Source organism: Grampus griseus, assembly GCF_964374135.1.
Source record: "Grampus griseus genome assembly, chromosome: 1".
NCBI classification, from domain to species: domain Eukaryota; kingdom Metazoa; phylum Chordata; class Mammalia; order Artiodactyla; family Delphinidae; genus Grampus; species Grampus griseus.
The window spans coordinates 135,694,687-135,715,739 of record NC_139017.1 but is presented as its reverse complement, the minus strand read 5'-3'; the positions used below and the strand labels follow the sequence as shown (position 1 = coordinate 135,715,739).

The 21,053-nt window shown below is 38.9% G+C and overlaps 1 protein-coding gene across 1 annotated transcript in view; it reads right to left on the bottom strand.

Annotated features, from left to right (window-relative positions):
- FYB2 (FYN binding protein 2) overlaps positions 1–21,053 on the bottom strand; it is a gene marked incomplete at its 5' end in the record, with an annotated part of 134,727 nt that overhangs the window by 16,799 nt on the left and 96,875 nt on the right. Inside the window, 5 exon segments of the mRNA XM_082666830.1 lie at positions 3,026–3,124; positions 4,206–4,266; positions 13,151–13,191; positions 13,288–13,399; positions 20,478–20,637. Of these exon segments, the coding sequence (XP_082522956.1) occupies positions 3,026–3,124; positions 4,206–4,266; positions 13,151–13,191; positions 13,288–13,399; positions 20,478–20,637 (473 nt within the window).

Below are 21,053 nucleotides of genomic sequence, written 5' to 3'. Positions count from 1 at the left end.
TATGTTGGAGATACTGCAGTGGACAAAACAGTCAAAATCCCTGCCCTCATGGAGTCTAGTAGAGTGAGACAGACAGAAAACAAACAAGGAAATTTATGATCTGTCATGTACGGAAATTTATGGAGATAGGTGCAATTAAGAAAAATAGAGCAGGGTAAGGGGGGAGGGGGACTGGAGGTGAGAGCTGGTTTGCCATTTTTCAGAGGACGTTCAGGGAAGGCTTCACTGATAAGGTGACTTTGAAGCAGAGGCCTGAAGATAGTGAGAGAATAGGCCAGCTAGATATCGGGGGTAAGAGCATTCCTAGTGGAGGAAACAGCAAAGAGACCCTCAGGCTGAGGAGTGCTTGGCCTGTTGAAAGAAGAAGTCAGAACATTTGGAACAGAGGGAGTGAGAAGAGGCTTAACATTTAATTCCCATGTAAAACTCATAGCATAGCTAAGACCCGTGGCATTTAATTCTTGGTTTATTTATGCCTAAATCAAGCCATTTAATAATGACTATCCTAACAGGCAGTGTGTGCGTGTGTTTGTGAGTGTGTGTGTGTGTGTGTGTGTGTGTGAGAGAGAGAGAGAAGATTGAGAGCCCGAATTCTTTTTTTTTTTTTTTTTTTTTTTTGCGGTACGCGTGCCTCTCACTGTTGTGGCCTCTCCCATTGCGGAGCACAGGCTCTGGACGCGCAGGCTCAGCAGCCATGGCTCACGGGCCCAGCCGCTCCGCGGCATGTGGGATCTTCCCGGACCGGGGCACGAACCCGTGTCCCCTGCATCGGCAGGCGGACTCTCAACCACTGCGCCACCAGGGAAGCCCCCAACTCTTTTTAAAGGTCACATTTTCATGGTTGCAACCTCCTTCTGAAGAAAACGCAACAAACTAAGAGTTGATGTTCCAGAGAGGAGCCCTCAATCAAAAGGCTCAACAAAAGGTAAACAAAGAAACAAATAAATAAAGTTCTGTTGTTACCTTGGTATGTCTCCATGCTATTAATTGAAAAATTAAGGTAGAGAGGCAGATTTTGGCAAAATTTAAGGGGAAAAAAGGCTTTTTAGACCTTCCTACAAATGGCAGATTTCCCCCTGCACATAGTGAATTTCTCTTTATAGAGGTGTGCAGGCATAGAGATTTGGCTTCTTAGGAAATCTGCGGAGAAGCTTGTGTAGTGGGTTGGATTAGGTATATGGATTTCTCTTCTTATCCTGATTCTCTGACTCTAAGAAAAAGGGTTTCTCAGTAGTATCAATAGATGTTACAAGATGTGCACGGGATGTTACAGAAACATAGAAGAGAAACCGGTAATACAGGTTTGGGTAGAAAGGTTCATGGAATGCGTCCCAGAAAGGATAATATTTGACCAAACTTTAAGGGAAGGCTAGAACTTTGATAATCAAAGGAAGTTGGAGAAGGGCAGGTACATTCCAGACCAACGGAATGTCGTGGTCAAAAGCAAGGAGGCATGAAACGCCAGGGCCCTCATATACAAAGAGGGAATGTGTTAATGGGCTGGTGATGAGAGCAAATCTGAGCGAGAGATGGAGCTGGACGAGTAGGAAGGGGCTGCCATAAAAGTACTGACTTGCAATGAAAAGGGATTGGATATTTGTTCTAAAAGTCATAAGCAGTCACTTACAGTTCTAAGAATAGCTCTAAGAAAAAGGAAATAACATTTGAATTTTAAAAACGTCAGCATTGGGACTTCCCTGGTGGTCCAGTGGGTAAGACTCCACGCTCCCAATGCAGTGGGCCCGGGTTCAATCCCTGGTCGGGGGAACTAGATCCCTCATGCCTACCACAACTAAGATCCTGCGTGCTGCAACTAAAACCCTGTGCAGCCAAAATAAATAAATAAATATTATTTAAAAAACAAAACAAAAAAACACGCATCAGCATTCTCACCTGGATCAAATTTTTAAGGGACTGCAGGTATCACACTAATAATTTTTGTCAGAAACATCTAACCTGCTAAGGTCGGGGTCTGCCTTTAGGTCTCATTGGCCACTGGAGCTAGACTCCCTCTTCTTCCATGGTCAGGACTACAATTTGTAAACCCCATATTCTATATAAATCTCTTGGTAGATCTACATCCAACAGAAAATTAGACTTAAAGTCATGTTACTCTGAGGTTTTATAATTGAAAAGAACTTCAAGGTAGAATAACATAATTCCGTGTCAAGATATGTAATAACCTGGGTCAAATTATTTTACCATCCTCTGCCCTCATAAAATACAGATCTATGTCTATGTTTTTTTTTGTGTGTGTGTCTCTCATACACACACACACACACACACACACACACACACGTATATGAGAGAAGTACCTCCAGAGACCACACAGTCTCCCTCCTCCCTCCCATTATACGCAAGAAGAAACTTGATCCCTATGAATGCAAAATGGAAGTGATTTGCCCATGGTTGCACACTGAATAAACAGAGAAGCTGAAACTAGAATCCAGAACCTAGGCCTCTTGTTTCTTTCTCCTACTCATGAATTTCTAACCTTCCCAATTCCCACTGGTAATTAGCTAGGGTGATCTTGGAGGGTCCCTTCCAGGTCTAAGACTTTGAGAAATTCATCTTCCCTCTCCACACACTGCCTCTCTCAAGAGAGGCAAATTAGAATTTGGACGTGTAGACAAATAAAACCGCTGGAACTTGTAGGGCTGAGACAGCATAATAGGATGTAATTAATAACATAATGCTCAGTAACAACAACAGGAATCTATGCCAAGGATGATGAGGAAAGTTTCTTTCCTGGACTTTGTTTGATTAAGACTTTCCCTCTACCCTTGTTCACAGCCTTTTCTCATCAATTTTTTCAAAAGGGACATTGTCACTTTCTCATTAGCATCTGTGGGTGCAGTTCACTCAGATATTGGCAAGGAGGTGGTAGGTGATAACCAGGGCCTTTGGTTTTAGTTTCTGGTACCGCTTCACTAGAAGAACAGGATAGAGACCATCAGCTGTGTAACTAACCAGGCCAGCACTGCTAATACTCTCTGGGAAAGAGAAATAAAAAGGGACCTTTTACCTTATATTTTCTTTCGACTTGCTTTTCTTCATTTTAAATCTATCCTTTTCTTTCTTGAAGAACCTCTGCAGTCTTTTAAGTGCTTCTTTTCCATCTAAACTAAGAGGAATCAGAGGATATAAATAACACGATGTTTGAGAGAGTACTGGGGATGGAAACCTGCTGTAGTAAAAAGGATCAGAGACTTCAGTCTCATTTCTTCAACACACCCCACTCGAGGAAGAGCAGGAAAATGCCTTGTCAGCTTCTATGCTCTTCTTCTTTCTTTAGATGCTGATAGGAAGTAGCACATATCAGCTATGGATGGAATTACTATATTTCAATACAAACTTTCATCTACTCCAAATGGTTTCTATTTTAAAGACTTTATGGAGCAAAGTCTTCCTTTTAGAGACGATGACTCAGGGACCCATAGTTTACAAATTATACTAGAAATACATTATAGAAATTCCTAGCTTCTGAAATTCACATCACTAATCTTTAATTTATGGAATGATAATATAACAATGATGGTACAATGACTGCCTGGTTGATGATTAAAATTTTTCCAAATATGCTCTTGATTGGGGGCCGGGGAGCGTAGGGAGAGGGAATGATACACTCACATCATCCCACCCAGCACGAATGCCCTCTTTTCCCTTCAACCCTCAAACTTCTTGCTTTTGACTACTGCTGTTTTCCTTCCCACAATGTGTGCCTAATAACTGAATTTGATTAATAATGCCCATTTGAACAAATACTGTCCTTGATAACACTGAATTATTAGATAATAAATTAAGCCCCAATCCCAGAGATAGCCTCATTAACTTTCAAAGATACAGGTAAATCATAACCATTGATTTCTTCCTGGAAAAGCAATTACAGAATTGAAGTATTTTATTGATATTTACTTCTCTTTTCTCACTTATTCCCTAACACAGTATCAAAGTCCTCTACTCTGGGAGATGGACATTTTCTCAAAAGAGAAAGCAATGTGATCAAAATGATTAGATATGATTGTACACAATTACAAGTACCCTATTGATCACAATGTTGTATTACAATAGCTTATCTCCATTCTCTATGCATATCTTCCCTAAAGATGGGGTGGGTAGGGATGGAGGTCATTTGTTAAACTTTGGTTTTCCTAGACTAACAGGAAATACCCTTAGCTATGAAGCCAAGAAAAAGAGAAACTCACTCTGTCTTTGGGTAGTTGCTCTTTGTTCTGTAGACCTCTTCATACATTTCTTCACTATTTTCTTTTGAAATTAAAAAAAAAGTATTCATTATAATGGCAATAATTCAGATTCATATTTGACACAAAATTATTGGATACCTACCAGGTGCTAGGTACTCTAATCTTTTGTTTGTGAAGTAGTTTTTATTGAAACATATGCACATGTTTTTACAAGCACGTGGTAAAAATAAGTAACCTCTATAAAAGTACGTACAAACAAAAATTAATTTTTGCTTCTACCCTGTTTTCAAGTCTGTCTGATTTAGTCAAAGAAAGTTAATTTATTAACAGATTCCCGCCTTCAACCCTCCCCCTTTGCATATTTTACATATAACAATCAGTCTACTAAACAGCAGACATTGTGCTGAATGCTGGGGAAATAATGGAGACAACCAGACACATCTTGAAAAATCTTCCCCCATCATAGCATGGCTTTCACCTAGTCCAACACATAAGCTTAAAATACACAGTTATACTTTGAATCCACCCTGGCAATGGAGGATTTTCAAGTTCAGAACTTGATTCACAATGAGTTTAGGACAGTCACTTAACTTCTCTGTGCCTCAGTTTCCTTTTTTTAAAATGAGGGTACCATGTTTAATGATCTCTAAGATTGTTTCTCCATCTGAAATTCTAATATTCTAAGAAGGACAAAAACAACCAGAGTAGCATTTGATTATCCCTCCTCCATTAACTTTTCATTCATTCAACAAATATTTTTTGAATATGTAACATGTGCCTGGCATTATGACAGGGGCTAGGGAAAATGGTGAGCATAGAGAAGGAAATCATCTAGGAGGGAAGAGAATTATTAATCAAAGAACCACATAAATATAGAATTACAACTGTGGCAAGTGCTATGAAAAAGAGGGTCATGGTACTATAAGACTGTATACCTAAGAGAATATTCCCTGGGGAATAAGGATTGAGCTGAGATCAGAAGAAAGATTAAGAGTCACTTAGACAAAGGGGCACAGGGAGGAAAGAACATGCCAGGAAGAGGGAGTAGAATATGCAAACACCCTGCAGTGGGAGCCTAGAAAGTCAGAGAAGCTAACAGGTCAGCATGACTGGATCTCAAAGATGAAGACTAAGTATGTATGAAAAGAGGATGGAGGGGTAGGTAGGGGCATTCAAGTCCTCTATACCATGTTAACGTCAATCTTAAAAGTATTGGGAATATACTACCAAGTTATAGTAGTCAAAACAGTATGGTACTGACACAAAAACAGACATAAATCAATGGAACAGAAAAAAAGCCCAGAAACAAACACACACACTTATGGTTAATCTATGACAAAGGAGGCAAGAATATACATGGAGAAAAGACAGTCTCTTCTATAAGTGGTGCTGGGAAAACTCCTAGAAGAAAACACAGGCAGAACATGCTTTGACATAAGTTTTAGCAATATTTGTTTTTGGATCTGTCTCCTCAGGCAAGGAAACAAAAGCAAAAATAAACAAATGGGACCTAATCAAACTTAGAAGCTCTTGCATAGCAAAGGAAAAAATTAACAAAACAAAAAGACAACCTACTGAATGGGAGAAGATATTTGCAAATGATATGTCTGAAAAGGGGTTAATATCCAAAACATATAACAAGCTCATACAACTCAATATCAAAAAAACAAGCAACCTGATTTAAAAAATGGGCAAAGGCCTGAATAGACATCTTTTCAAAAAAGACCTGCAGATGGCAAACAGGCACAAGAAAAGATGTTCAGCAACACTAATCATCAGGGAAAGGCAAATCAAAAGCACAATGAGATATCACTTCACATCTGTCAGAATGGCTATCATCAAAAAGAGGACAAAAGGGGCACCTTCAAGTTGGTGGAGGAGTAAAACGTGTAGATCACGTTCCTCCCCACAAATACATCAAAACTACATCTACACGTGGAACAACTCCTACAGAACACCTACTGAATGTTGGCAGAAGACCTCAGACTTCCCAAAAGGCAAGAAACTTCCCACATACCGGGCCGTGTGGCTGACAGGGTCTTGGTGCTCTAGCTGGGTGTCAGGCCTGAGCCTCTGAGATGGGAGAGCCAAGTTCAGGACATTGGTTCACCAGAGACTTCCCAGCCCCATGTAATATCAAATGGTGAAAGCTCTCCCAGAGACCTCCATCTCAATGCTAAGACCCAGCTCCACTCAACGACCAGCAATCTACAGTGCTGGACACCCTATGCCAAACAACAAGCAAGACAGGAATACAACTCGACCGATTAGCACAGAGTCTGCCTAAAATCAAAACAAATTCACAGACACCCCAAAACACACCACGGGACGTGGTCCTGCCCAACAGAAACACAAGATCCAGCCTCATCCAGCACAACACAGACACCATTCCCCTCCCCCAGGAAGCTTACACAACCCACTGAACCAACCTTACCCACTAGGAATAGACACCAAAAATGAACCTGCAGCCTGTGTAAAGGAGACACCAAACACAGTAAGTTAAGCAAAATGAGAAGACAGAGAAACACACAGCAGATGAAGGAGCAAGGTAAAAACCCACCTGGCCAAACAAATGAAGAGGAAATAGGCAGTCTACCAGAAAAAGAATTCAGAGTAATGATAGTAAAGATGATCCAAAATGTTGGAAATAGAATGGAGAAAATACAAGAAACGTTTAACAAGGACCTAGAGAACTAAAGAGCAAACAAACAATAATGAACAACACAATAAATGAAATAAAAAATTCTCTAGAAGGAATCAATAGCAGAATAACTGAGGCAGAAGAATGGATAAATGATGTGGAAGATAAAATAGTGGAAATAACTACCACAGAGCAGAATAAAGAAAAAAGAAAAGAATTGAGGACAATCTCAGAGACCTCTGGGACAACACTAAACACACCAACATTCAAATTATAGGGGTCCCAGAGGAAGAAGAGGCAAAAAAAAAGGGGCTGAGAAAATATTTGAAGAGATTTTACTTGAAAATTTCCCTAACATGAGAATGGAAATAGTCAATCAAGCCCAGGAAGCATAGAGAGTTCTACACAGGATAAATCCAAGGAGAAACACGCCAAGACACATATTAATCAAACTATCAAAAATTAAATACAAAGAAAAAATATTAAAAGCAGCAAGGGAAGCAAGAATTAACAAACAAGGGAATTCCCATAAGGTTAACAACTGATCTTTCAGCAGAAACTCTGCAAGCCAAAGGGAGTGGCAGGACATATTTAAGGTGATGAAAGGGAAAAACCTACAACCAAGATTACTCTACCAAGCAAGGATCTCATTCAGATTCAGTGGAGAAATTAAAACCTTTACAGACAAGCAAAAGCTAAGAGAATTCAGCACCACCAAACAAGCTCTACAACAAATGCTAAAGGAACTTCTCTAGGCAGGAAACACAAGAGAAGGAAAAGACTTACAATAACAAACTGAAAAAATTAAGAAAATGTTAATAGGAACATACATATCGATAATTACCTTAAATGTAAATGGATTAAATGCTCCAACCAAAAGACGTAGACTGGCTGAATGGATAAAAAACAAGACCCATATATATGCTGTCTACAAGAGACCCACTTCAGGCCTAGGGACACATACAGACTGAAAGTGAGGGGATGGAAAAAGATATTCCATGCAAACAGAAATCAAAAGAAAGCTGCAATAGCAATTCTCATATCAGACAAAATAGACTTTAAAATATAGACTACTACAAGAGACAAAAAAGGACACTACATAACGATCAAGGGATCAATCCAATAAGAGGATACAACAATTGTAAATATTTATGCACCCAACATAGGAGCACCTCAGTACATAAGGCAAATGCTAACAGCCATAAAAGGGGAAATCAACAGTAACACAATCATAGTACGGGATTTTAACACCCCACTTTCACCAATGGACAGATCATCCAAAATGAAAATAAATAAGGAAACACAAGCTTTAAATGATACACTGAACAAGACGAACTTAATTGATATTTATTGGACATTCCATCCAAAAACAGCAGATGACACTTTCTTCTCAAGTGCTCATGGAGTATTCTCCAGGATAGAACATATCATGGGACACAAATCAAGCTTTGGTAAATTTAAGAAAATTGAAATTGTATCAAGTATCTTTTCCGACCACAATGCTATTAGACTAGATATCAATTACAGGAAAAAATCTGTAAAAAATACAAACACATGGAGGCTAAACAATATAGTACTAAACAACCAAGAGATCACTGAAGAAAACAAAGAGGAAATCAAAAAACACCTAGAGACAAATGACAATGAAAACACGATGACCCAAAACCTATGAGATGCAGCAAAAGCAGTTCTAAGAGGGAAGTTTATAGCAATAAAATCCTACCTCAAGAAACAAGAAACATCTCACATAAACAAACTAACTTTACACCCAAAGCAATTAGAGAAAGAAGAAAAAAAAAACCCAAGTTAGCAGAAGAAATCATAATGATCACATCAGAAATAAATGAAAAAGAAATGAAGGAAACGATAGTAAAGATCAATAAAACTAAAAGCTGGTTCTTTGAGAAGATAAACAAAATTGATAAGCCATTAGCCAGACTCATCAAGAAAAAAAGGGAGAAGACTCAAATCAATAGAATTAGAAATGAAAAAGGAGAAGTAACAACTGACACTGCAGAAATACAAAGGATCGTGAGAGATTACTACAGGAAACTATATGCCAATAAAATGGACAACCTGGAAGAAATGGACAAATTCTTAGAAAAGCACAACCCTCCGAGACTGAACCAGTAAGCAATAGAAAACACAAACAGACCAATCACAAGCACTGAAATTGAAACTGTGATTAAAAATCTTCCAACAAACAAAAGCCCAGGACCTGATGGCTTCACAGGCGAATTCTAACAAACACTGAGAGAAGAGCTAACATCTATCCTTCTCAAACTCTTCCAAAATATAGCAGAGGGAGGAACACTCCCAAACTCGTTCTACAAGGCCACCATCAGCCTAATACCAAAATCAGACAAAGATGCCACAAAAAAAGAAAACTACAGGCCAATATCACTGATGAATATAGATGCAAAAATCCTCAACAAAATACTAGCAAACAGAATCCAACAGCACATTAAAAGGATCATACACCATGATCAAGTGGGGTTTATTCCAGGAATGAAAGGATTTTTCAAATACGCAAATAAATGTGATAAACCATATTAACAAATTGAAGGAGAAAAACCATATGATCATCTCAATAGATGCAGAAAAAGGTTTTGACAAAATTCAACACCCATTTATGATATAAACCCTCCAGAAAGTAGGCATAGAGGGAACTTACGTCAACATAATAAAGGCCATATATGACAAACCCACAGCAAACATCATTCTCAATGGTGAAAACCTGAAACCATTTCCTCTAAGATCAGGAACAAGACAAGGTTGCCCACTCTCAACACTATTATTCAACATAGTTTTGGAATTTTAGCCACAGCAATCAGAGACGAAAAAGAAATAAAATGAATCCAAATCGGAAAAGAAGTAAAACTGTCACTGTTTGCAGATGACATGATACTATACATAGAGAATTCTAAAGATGCTACCAGAAAACTACTAGAGCTAATCAATGAATTTGTTAAAGTAGCAGGATACAAAATTAATGCACAGAAATCTCTTGCATTCCTGCACACTAATGATGAAAAATCTGAAAGAGAATTTAAGGAAACACTACCATTAACCATTGCAACAAAAAGAATAAAATACCTAGGAATAAACCTACCTGAAGAGATAAAAGACCTGTATGCAGAAAACTATAAGACACTGATGAAAGAAATTATAGATGATACAAACAGATGGAGAGATATACCATGTCCTTGGACTGGAAGAATCAACATTGTGAATATGACTATACTACCCAAAGCAAACTACAGATTCAATGCAATCCCTATCAAACTACCACTGGCATTTTCCACAGAACTAGAACAAAATATTTCACAATTTGTATGGAAACACAAAAGACCCCAAGTAGCCAAAGCAATCTTGAGAAAGAAAAATGGAGCTGGAGGAATCAGGCTCCCTGACTTCAGACTAAACTACAAAGCTATGGTAATCAAGACAGTATGGTACTGGCACAAAAACAGAAATATAGATCAATGGAACAGGATAGAAAGCCGAGAGATAAACTCATGCACATATAGTCACCTTACTTTCAATAAAGGAGGCAAGAATATACAATGGAGAAAAGACAGCCTCTTCCATAAGTGGTGCTGGGAAAACTGGACAGCTACATATTAAAAAATGAAATTACAACACTCCCTAATACCATACACAAAAATAAACTCAAAATGGATTAAAAACCTAAATGTAAGGCCAGACACTATAAAACTCTTAGAGGAAAACATAGGCAGAACACTCTATGACATAAATCACAGTGAGATCCTTTTTGACCCCCCTACTAGAGAAATGGAAATAAAAACAAAAATAAACAAACACGACCTAATGAAATTTAAAAGCTTTTGCACAGCAAAGGAAACCATAAACAAGACAAAAAGACAACCCTCAGAATGGGAGAAAATATTTTCAAATGAAGCAACTGACAAAGGATTAATCTGCAAAATATACAAGCAGCTCATGCAGCTCAATATCAAAAAAACAAACAACCCAATCCAAAAATGGGTAGAAGACCTAAACAGACATTTCTCCAAAGAAGATTTACAGATTGGCAACAAACACATGAAAAAATGCTCAACATTACTAATCATTAGAGAAATGTAACTCAAAACTACAGTGTGGGGCTTCCCTGGTGGCGCAGTGGTTGAGAGTCTGCCTGCCAATGCAGGGGACACGGGTTCGTGCCCCGTCCGGGAAGATCCCACATGCCGCAGAGCAGCTCGGCCCGTGAGCCATGGCCGCTAAGCCTGCGCGTCTGGAGCCTGTGCTCCGCAGCAGGAGAGGCCACAACAGTAAGAGGCCCGCGTACCGCAAAACAAACAAAGAAACAAACAAAAACTACAGTGTGGTACCACCTCACACTGGTCAGAATAGCCATCATCAAAAAATCTACAAACAATAAACGCTGGAGAGGGTGTGGAGAAAAGGGAACCTTCCCGCACTGTTGGTGCGAATGTAAATTGATACAAACACTATGGAGAACAGTATGGAGGTTCCTCAGAAGTCTAAAATTAGAACGACCATACGACCCAGCTATCCCACTACTGGCCATATACCCTGAGAAAACCATAATTCAAAAAGAGTCATGTACCAAAATGTTCATTGCAGCTCTATTTACAACAGCCAGGACATGGAAGCAACCTAAGTGTCCATTGACAGATGAATGGATAAGGAAGATGTGGCACATATTTGCAATGGAATATTACTCAGCCATAAAAAGAAATGAAATTGAGTTATTTGTAGTGAGATGGATAGACCTAGAGGGTATCATACAGAGTGAAGTAAGTGAGAGAAAAACAAATACCATATGCTAATACATATATATGGAATCTAAAAAAAAAAAAAGTGGTTCTGAAGAACTTAGGGGCAGGACAGAAATAAAGACACATAGAGAATGGACTTGAGGACACAGGGAGTGGGAAGGGTAAGCTGGGATGAAGTGAGATAGTGGCATAGACTTATATAGACTACCAAATGTAAAACAGACAGCTAGTGGGAAGCAGCTGCATGGCACAGGGAGATCAGCTCAGTGCTTTGTGTCCACCTAGAGGGGTGGGATAGGGAGGGTGGGAGGGAGATGCAAGAGGGAGGAGATATGGGGATATATGTATATATATAGCTGATTCACTTTGTTATAAAGCACAAACTAACACACCATTGTAAAGCAATTATACTCCAATAAAGATGGTAAAAAAAAAAAAAAAAAGATGACAAAAGATGTTTGTGAGGATTTGGAGGAAAGGGAACCCTCCTACACTGTTGGTGGGAATGTAAATTGGTGCAACCACTATGGGAAACAGTATGGAGTTCCTCAAATAATTAAAAATAGAACTGCCATATGATCCAGCAATTCCACTCCTGTGTCTATCTGAAGAAAATGCAAACACTAATTCAAAAAAGATGCACCCTAATGTTCATATTAGCATTATTTACAATGGCCAAGATACGGTAGCAACCTCAGTATCCATTAACAGATGAATGGATAAAGAAGATGTAGTGTATACACACACACACACACACACACACACACACACAGGAATACTACTCAGCCATAAAAAGAATGAAAATTTGCCATTTGCAACAACATGGATGAACTTGTAGAGTGTTATGCTTAGTAAATAAGCCAGACATAGAAAGACAAAAACTGTATGTTTTCACTTACAAGTGGAATCTAAAAAAGAAAAAGAAATATAAATGAATATAACAAAACAGACTCACAGATATAGAGAACCAATTGTTACCAGTGGGAAGAAGGGTGGAGGAAGGGGCAAGGTAGGGTATAGGCAAGATGTGGAAGGGGATTAAGAGATACAGACTACTAGCTATAAAATAAATAAGATACAAAGATATGATGTACAGCACAGGGACTATGACCAATATGTTATAATAACTTTAAGTGGACTATAATCTATAAAAATATAAAATCATTATGTTGTACATCTGAAACTAATGTGTAAGTAAACTATACTTCAATATTTTTTAAAAGTATTGAGAATCCATACAAGTGTTTTAGGTAAAACACATTCCTATCTTCAGACTTGGATTGTGAAGAGATCAGGAAGAAAGCAAGTTCACATCAAAGTTGCTTTCTTGCCACAAAAGACCCATTACCAGCATCTTCACCTTCATGATTCTAAATGCATTTATTCACACATACCTTGAACCACTTCTATTAGCTTATCATCACCCCACCCAAATGGCATTAATAAAAATATGTAAATAAAAGATACCTTACTACTAATCTGCCACAGAAACTCTTAGCAATTCCTATTGACAGTTTCAAATGTTTTCTTAAACTTACCATTATCTGAGACAAATGAGTTAGAGAAATCTGACTTTGCTCTGTGGGGAGAAAAGATACAAAGACCATTGACCTGTTGTATTGTACTTTTAAAGTCTCATCACATTCATCTCACTGAAGGGCTGGCACGTATTTACCCCTCTCTCCCAGGGTACTCAACATCATCATACGTCTCGGAGATGGAATTTGGCTTAAAGGCTCCTTGGCCTGGGGTCTCTTTAGTCATCTCCAAGGCCTTCACATACCCCCCTGTAAGGAAAACAGAGAACACCCTGAGAACATCTCATCAACTGCTCTCATAAATGCATTCACACAGGTCACTGGCAATGGAGACAAAAATAGGAAAAGGCAGATTAAATATGGTAACACTGGATTATAACCTTGACATGCAGGATCCTTTGGCAAACCACTTCACCTTGCTAAGCCTCAGTTATGATTCTCTCAAGTTGGGATAATGACAGTAACCCCTCTTGGATGATTGTGGCAAGGATTAATACATATTTATGAAGGGGGCTAATTACCCAGTAAACCAGTGAGTCCTCCCTCTTCTTGGGTGTTTCTTCCTCTAATTCCTGACCTCAAATGTTGAAGTCTACCAAGGTGCAGCCCTGGGGCTTCAATCCCTACATTTAAATGACTTATCCACTTTGTGGCTTTTTTTCTTGATGAGTCTGGCTAATGGTTTATCAATTTTGTTTATCTGCTCAAAGAACCAGCTTTTAGTTTTATTGATCTTTACTATCGTTTCCTTCATTTCTTTTTCATTTATTTCTGATCTGATCTTTATGCTTTCTTTCCTTCTACTAATTTTGGGGGTTTTTTATTCTTCTTTCTCTAATTGCTTTAGGTGTAAGGTTAGGTTTTTTATTTGAGATGTTTCTTGTTTCTTGAGGTAGGATTGTATTGCTATAAACTTTCCTCTTAAACTGCTTTTGCTGCATCCCATAGGTTTTGGGTTGTCGTGTTTTCATTGTCATTTGTCTCTAGGTATTTTTTGATTTCCTCTTTGATTTCTTCAGTGATCTCTTGGTTATTTAGTAGTCTATTGTTCAGCCTCCACGTGTTTGTATTTTTTACAGATTTTTCCCTGTAATTGATTTCTAGTCTCATAGTGTTGTGGTCGGAAAAGATATTTGATATGATTTCAATTTTCTTAAATTTACCAAGGCTTGATTTGTGACCCAAGATATGATCTATCCTGGAGGATGTTCCAAGAGCACTTGAGAAGAAATTGTAATCTGCTGTTTTTGGATGGAATGTCCTATAAATATCAATTAAGTCCATGTTGTTTAATGTATCATTTGAAGCTTGTATTTCCTTATTTGTTTTCACTTTGGATGATCTGTCCATTGGTGAAAGTGGGATGTTCAAGTCCCCTACTATAACTGTGTTTCTGTCGATTTCTCCTTTTATGGCTGTTAGCATTTGCCTTATGTATTGAGGTGCTCCTATGTTGGCTGCATAAGTATTTATAATTGTTATATCTTCTTCTTGGATTGATCCCTTCATAATTGATCATTATGTAGTGTCCTTCTTTGTCTCTTGTAATTGTCTTTATTTTAAAGTCTATTTTGTCTGTTATGAAAATTGCTACTCCAGCTTTCTTTTGATTTCCATTTGCATGGAATATCTTTTTCCATCCCCTCACTTTCAGTCTGTATGTGTCCCTAGGCCTGAAATGCATCTCTTGTAGACAGCATATATACGGGTCTTGTTTTTGTATCCATTCAGCCAGTCTATGTCTTTTGGTTGGAGCATTTAATCCATTTACATTTAAGGTAATTATCAACATGTATGTTCCTATTACCATTTTCTTAATTGTTTTCGGTTTGTTATTATTAAGTCTTTTCCTTTTCTTGTGTTTCCTGCCTAGAGAAGTTCCTTTAACATTTGTTGTAAAGCTGGTTTGGTAGTGCTGAATTCTCTTAGCTTTCGCCTGTCTGTAAAGATTTTAATTTCTCCGTTGAATCTGAATGAGATCCTTGCTGGGTAGAGTAATCTTGGTTGTAGGTTTTTCCCTTTCATCACCTTAAATATGTCCTGTCACTCCCTTCTGGCTTTCAGAGTTTCTGCTGAAAGGTCAGCTGTTAACCTTATGTTATGTTAACATAAGGTTATGTTATTTGTTGTTTTTCCCTTGCTGCTTTTAATATTTTTTCTTTGTATTTAATTTTTGATAGTTTGATTAATATGTGTCTTGGCGTGTTTCTCCTTGGATTTATCCTATATGGGACTCTCTGACTTTTGTCTATTTTGTTTGTTTGTTTTTTGCAGTATGCGGGCCTCTCACTGTTGTGGCCTTTCCCGTTGTGGAGCACAGGCTCTGGACGCGCAGGCTCAGCGGCCATGGCTCACGGGCCTAGCCACTCCGTGGCATGTGGGATCTTCCCGGACTGGGGCACGAACCCGTGTCCCCTACATCGGCAGGTGGACTCTCAACCACCACGCCACCAGGGAAGCCCTGACTTTTGTCTATTAATTAAAGGCACCAAGCAACAAGATTTTATCCTCTGACAAGAAGTCAGTTTGCATATAGGCCCCAAACTGTCTCAATGAATGTCAGCTCCCAGAGGCATAAAGGCCCTACTTTTTCTTACAGAGTTATCGGTATGTTTCTCCAGCACAAAGCAATGATACTGAACACACAGTTGCTTAATTCTTACTTCAGGACAATTTTTTTCTTTCTTACTCCTTCCTTTTTGAGGCAGATGTATTGAAAAATGTTTATGGCTTCATTTTAAAAACACAGACAACTCCCAAGTTACATCCCTAACTTAGACATCTCTCGTGAGTTCAACCTTCACACCATTTCCATTTGGTCGTCTCAACACATTACATTCCAAACCAAACTCTTGCTTTCTCTCTGTGAATGTGCTCTTCCTGAAGTCTGCCCCATATCAACAAAGAGTAGCAACCCCAACCTTTCAGTTGCTCAGGTCCAAACCTTGAAGACATCCTTGACTCCTTTCTCTCTCACGTCCCACCTCCAATCCACAGCCATCTGTCAGCTTGACTTTCGATCTAAATCCTGAATCCAAGCATATCTCAACAACTCAACTGCAGTACCCTCCTCCAAGCTACCATCGTCTCTCAGTTAAATTCTTGCAACAAACTCCTAACAGGTCCCAGGTTCTTCTACATTCTTCTTTCAAGACAGCAGCCGAGATATGATTCTTTAAAATACAAGTCAGATCATTCTATTCTTGTGCTCAAAACCTTTCAATGTTATTAAAAAATATATATATCTCATAATAAATGCCAAAGTTCTTGCAATGGTCTACAGAAGCCCCTATATTATCTGGCCCCTTGTTACCTCTCTGACCTCATCTCCTCCTACAGTCTCCTTCAGTCACTGCTCCAGCTACACTGGCCTCCTTGCTATTCTACCAACACATCTAGTAGACTCCTGCCCTGGGATATTTGCACTCCTTTTCCTCTCTCCCTAGAACATTCTGGATAGCCATGGCTCTATTCCTCACCTACTTTACATCTTTGAGGTCATCTGTGCGCACTTTAAAATTGCAACTTCCACTTCCTCCACCTGCCTCCCTAATTCTCTTTATTTTCCTTTTTTTTAAAAAAATGTATTTATTTTGTTTTTGGCTGCATTGGGTCTTCATTGCTGCGTGCACGCTTTCTCTTGTTGTGGCGAGCAGGGGCTACTCTTCGCTGCGGTGTGTGGGCTTCTCACTGTGGTGGTTTCTCTTGTTGCAGAGCACGGGCTCTAGGCTTCAGTAGTTGCGGCACTCAGGCTCAGTAGTTGTGGCTCGCAGGTTCTAGAGCACAGGCTCAGTAGTTGTGGCACATGGGCTTGGTTTCTCTGCAGCATGTGGGATATTCCAGGACCAGGGCTTGAACCTGTGTCCCCTGCATTGGCAGGTGGATTCTTAACCACTGCACCACCAGGGAAGACCCCTAATTCTCTTTCTTTGCTTTATTATTTTTTTCTATAGTATTTACTACCACTCCACATAGTGAATATTTTATTGTGTATATATTTATCATCCGTCTCCTCAGATCAGAATGTAATCTCCATGAGGACAGGAATTTTTGTCTGGCTTATTTACTGCTATATCCCCAGCACCTAGAACAATGCTGGGGACATAAAAGCTACTCAAATATTTTTTAATATTGAATGATTTGAATGCATATGTCCTCTAATTAGAGAGTTTCATGTTTATAGGGTTTACTGATATTTTGAAATTTATATCTAGTATTTTATTACATATTTTTTATTTGTTCTATTTTTCCCTCATTTTCCTTGTGCTTGATTGACTGAGGTTTCTTCTCTTTTCTTCATTCTGTTTTTCTTTTTTATTTATTTGGAAAGTTTACATGCTGTGTCTATCTTTTGACAGTTACCTTAGTAAAGTTAAAATTATAATTACAGTATAACATACAGGAAAGGGCACAAATCATAAGAGTATAGATCAGTGAATTTTCCCAATGTGTGCATGAGGATCAGCTATGGTAACAGATTTTTTTCCCTTTACCCAGCACCAGGGGCAAAATGGGCAAATTTCCTTCTGCTCCCTGGGGTTTGTCTTATTAATTCTTCTTTTCTTTCAATGGAAGGAAGTAATTCTTCTTATTTTTTTCAAAAGAGGCCCATTTGTATAGAGGGAGTATAGAAAGACACTCAATTGTATTTTTTTTCCTCAAAACTTTCCTCTCTGTTTTCACGCCCACTTTCCTTGACTAAACATTTTGTGCTTCTCATCACAAGAGAGTAGGGAACTATTGCAGAGAACTATTAAATGGGTTTAGCACAAACTCCCTTTGTACTTTAGCAGTATGTATAGATTACTTAGAAGAATCTTCTTCAGACTGTTTTCAACATAGTGTAATTCCCAAATCTATAGTGACTCTTCATGGACAGTACTTAATTGCTTGAAAATGGTTTTCAGCCCCATATTTAGGCCTCTCCTTTAACTCTTTTATTCACTTCAGCTTGTTTTCCCCCCTTCCACTTTTTTCTACACTCCAAATTAGTCTATCCACTTCTAATCTTAAGGTGTGGTTTTAGATTCAACACTACCTCTGTGCTTTTCATGTGTCATTTATCTCATTAGAAATGTCTTTTTTTATTTGTCCCATTTCTTTATTTTTTCTAAATTTTATTGTGTTAATAACACTTGAGGTCTACTTTTATAATAAATTTATAAGTACACTATATAGTACTGTTAAGAATAGGCACATTCCTATTCATTCTGTGTGGACATAATTCTTTGAGGTATCTGTTATAAACTCACTTTGGGCAAGCCCTGGGTTATAGCTCCTGTCCTCTGTACACCATGCAGTCAAAACCAGAGCTCAAGGGATTCAGAGCTCAGTGAAAACCCTCAGGGCCAGTGTAGCTTTGGCACTCATTCATTGCCCAGGGTTCCTGGTTACTGCAGGTATGTGGATGCTTCCTTTTAAATCAGTTCTGTTATACTTTTATGAATTTTCCAAAAAAAAATTATTCTTTGCTTGTTTTAGTCAGGAGAATCATTCAGATGATCAAATCTACCATTCTCTCTCACTGAAGTTTGATTTATTCTTTCATTCCTCCCTTTAACAAAGTTCTGTTGGGTATATCCACTGTGCCAGGTTGCAGAGATACAGAGAAAAATATCAAATGGTCTCTGATCCCATGGTGCTCACTGTGTACCGTGGGAAACAAACATGTACACCATGAATTATAATGTAAGGCATACTGTAATTTTTTTTAAAAAAAAAGGAAATAAAGAGAACTGACAGTTATGTAGCAATGAACCACGTACTTTATATGCATTGACAAAGAGCCCTGGGAAATAAATAGTACTACCCCCATGTGTACATAAAAGTAAGTAAATTTCCCAAGGATGTAGGATTAATGCATAGTAATTCTGGGTCTCGGAAATGCTTGACTCTAAAACTTAATATGGAAAAGTGGTCATTTGGTTGCTGTTAAGAGTGAGCGATTATGGTCTTTGGAGAGTGGGAAAGAGGAGGATGGAGGTAAGGAAGGCCTCAGAAGAAGTGGCTTCCGAGATAGATCTTGAAAGATGACTAGGACATCAGCAGGTAAAGAATGGGCATAAAACCATCTCAGACAGAGGAAAGAGGTCAAGCGAAGTTATAGGGGCACTAAAGCACATGACATAGTCAGTTAACTTAGAATAAAGAGTATATTGGGAAGGAGGTGGGTGGCAGGGATGCGGCCGTCTAGCCTGGAGGCAGACTTTATAGGGCCTGAGTCCATCTTATGATTGCAATGTATTCTCATCACTCTGATTATAGCACATTATGAAATGTTTGCCATGGCTTATTGGGCTGGAGTAGACATCTGTTTTGCCTACCCAGTGTCTACTGTTTTTTCATGATAACAGCTTTCTAATTTTCCTTGGGAAATCCTTCAATCTAAAATGATACCGTTTGGGTAGAACTAATTCTACCTTCAGCTCCAGATGTGAATTTATGACACTGGCTGGGTCAGTCAGACCATCCTATCCCACATTCATGATAACTGGATAGGGGTTGGCATGTGACACAATCAAGCCAACAAGACTCAAATCTGGGCCTTTTCTTGAATCTGTTGAGAGGATAACCACTTCTAGTTTTCTTCTGGGGCTCCTAAGAGGACAGATAGTACGTAAGCCTGTCACTGCTAGATGCCATCTTGCCTCCACAAGGGTACAGTCTGCTTGAAAATGGAGACAAGAGGGAGGAGAGCAAAGCCAGGAGTAGAAAAAGTAATACTGAGTCCTTGTGATACTGTTTGTGTCCCTGGGTCCAGCCATGCCCAAACCTTCTGCTAGGTGAGCCTCCTTTTCCTCTTTTGCTTAACACACTATGATTTGATTACTTGCCATCAAGAGTCTGGACTCACATGAAAGTAAAATGCGACTTGAATAAAGTCAAAGAATAATGTCATACTATGTCATCAGTGTCTACAAAGAACAATAGGAGCCGGTACATATAAGAAGAAATCAGCAACATTTGCTGAGTACCTATTGTGTAACATATGTCAGATTTGGTCCTCATCAAACCCCAGTCTGATCTATATTATGATCCCCCTTTTTTTATGATCCCTTTTTATAAATGAGGAAACTGAGGAATATGAAGGAATATAGAGTTACTATGTAACGTAGCTAATAAGTATGAGAGCCTAGGTTTGAATGCAGGCCTTCTACTTCTAAATCCAGTGATTGTTCACTCTTGCACAGCTGCCTCACTCAGGCAAGTGACTTTGTATATAATAGATGCTCAGTACATATTTATAAAAGAAATTAAAATTTTGGTCACACACAGCTTTAAAATAATTCGATAATGGTGAAGAGAACCAGGAAGAAACACAACTCACAGTGGCCATCGGAGTGTCTGGCCAGCTTGGGGTCCTTGGGGCAATCCTCTGTCTGGATGACGTCAATCTCAGCGTCCTGCTTCCCGGCCGGTGTGCTCCTCCTACCCCTGTGGACTTTCACCATCTGTGTTTTTCCAGGTGTGTCTTCATAGGCACCCACCTAAACACATGCAACAGGGACAGCCTGGCAGGGCTTTGGTTTATCTGTTGGTTTTTTGCTTACTCATGCTGTTCTGTATTCATTCATTCCTCCCAGGTAGCTGCTGTTTATTCCTTTATTTAACAGAGTCTTATCTCTCTAAGTTTCACAGGAGCACATATAATGTCTTTTGTTGCCCTCTGAACAGCCAGTGAATGCCTGGCACAGAGGCAGGCCCATAGGACACAGTCAGGATATAATGGAGCTCTGACCGCAGCATAGGCTCTTGATATATTTTATCTCACTTACTCTGCATGACACCCCATTCAAAAACTATCATGATTCCTCTTGATAAAGAATTTAGAAAGGTTAAATAACTGACTTCTGGTCTCATAGCTAGTCATCTGCCCAGGCAGGACTGGACCCCAGAGCCCTGT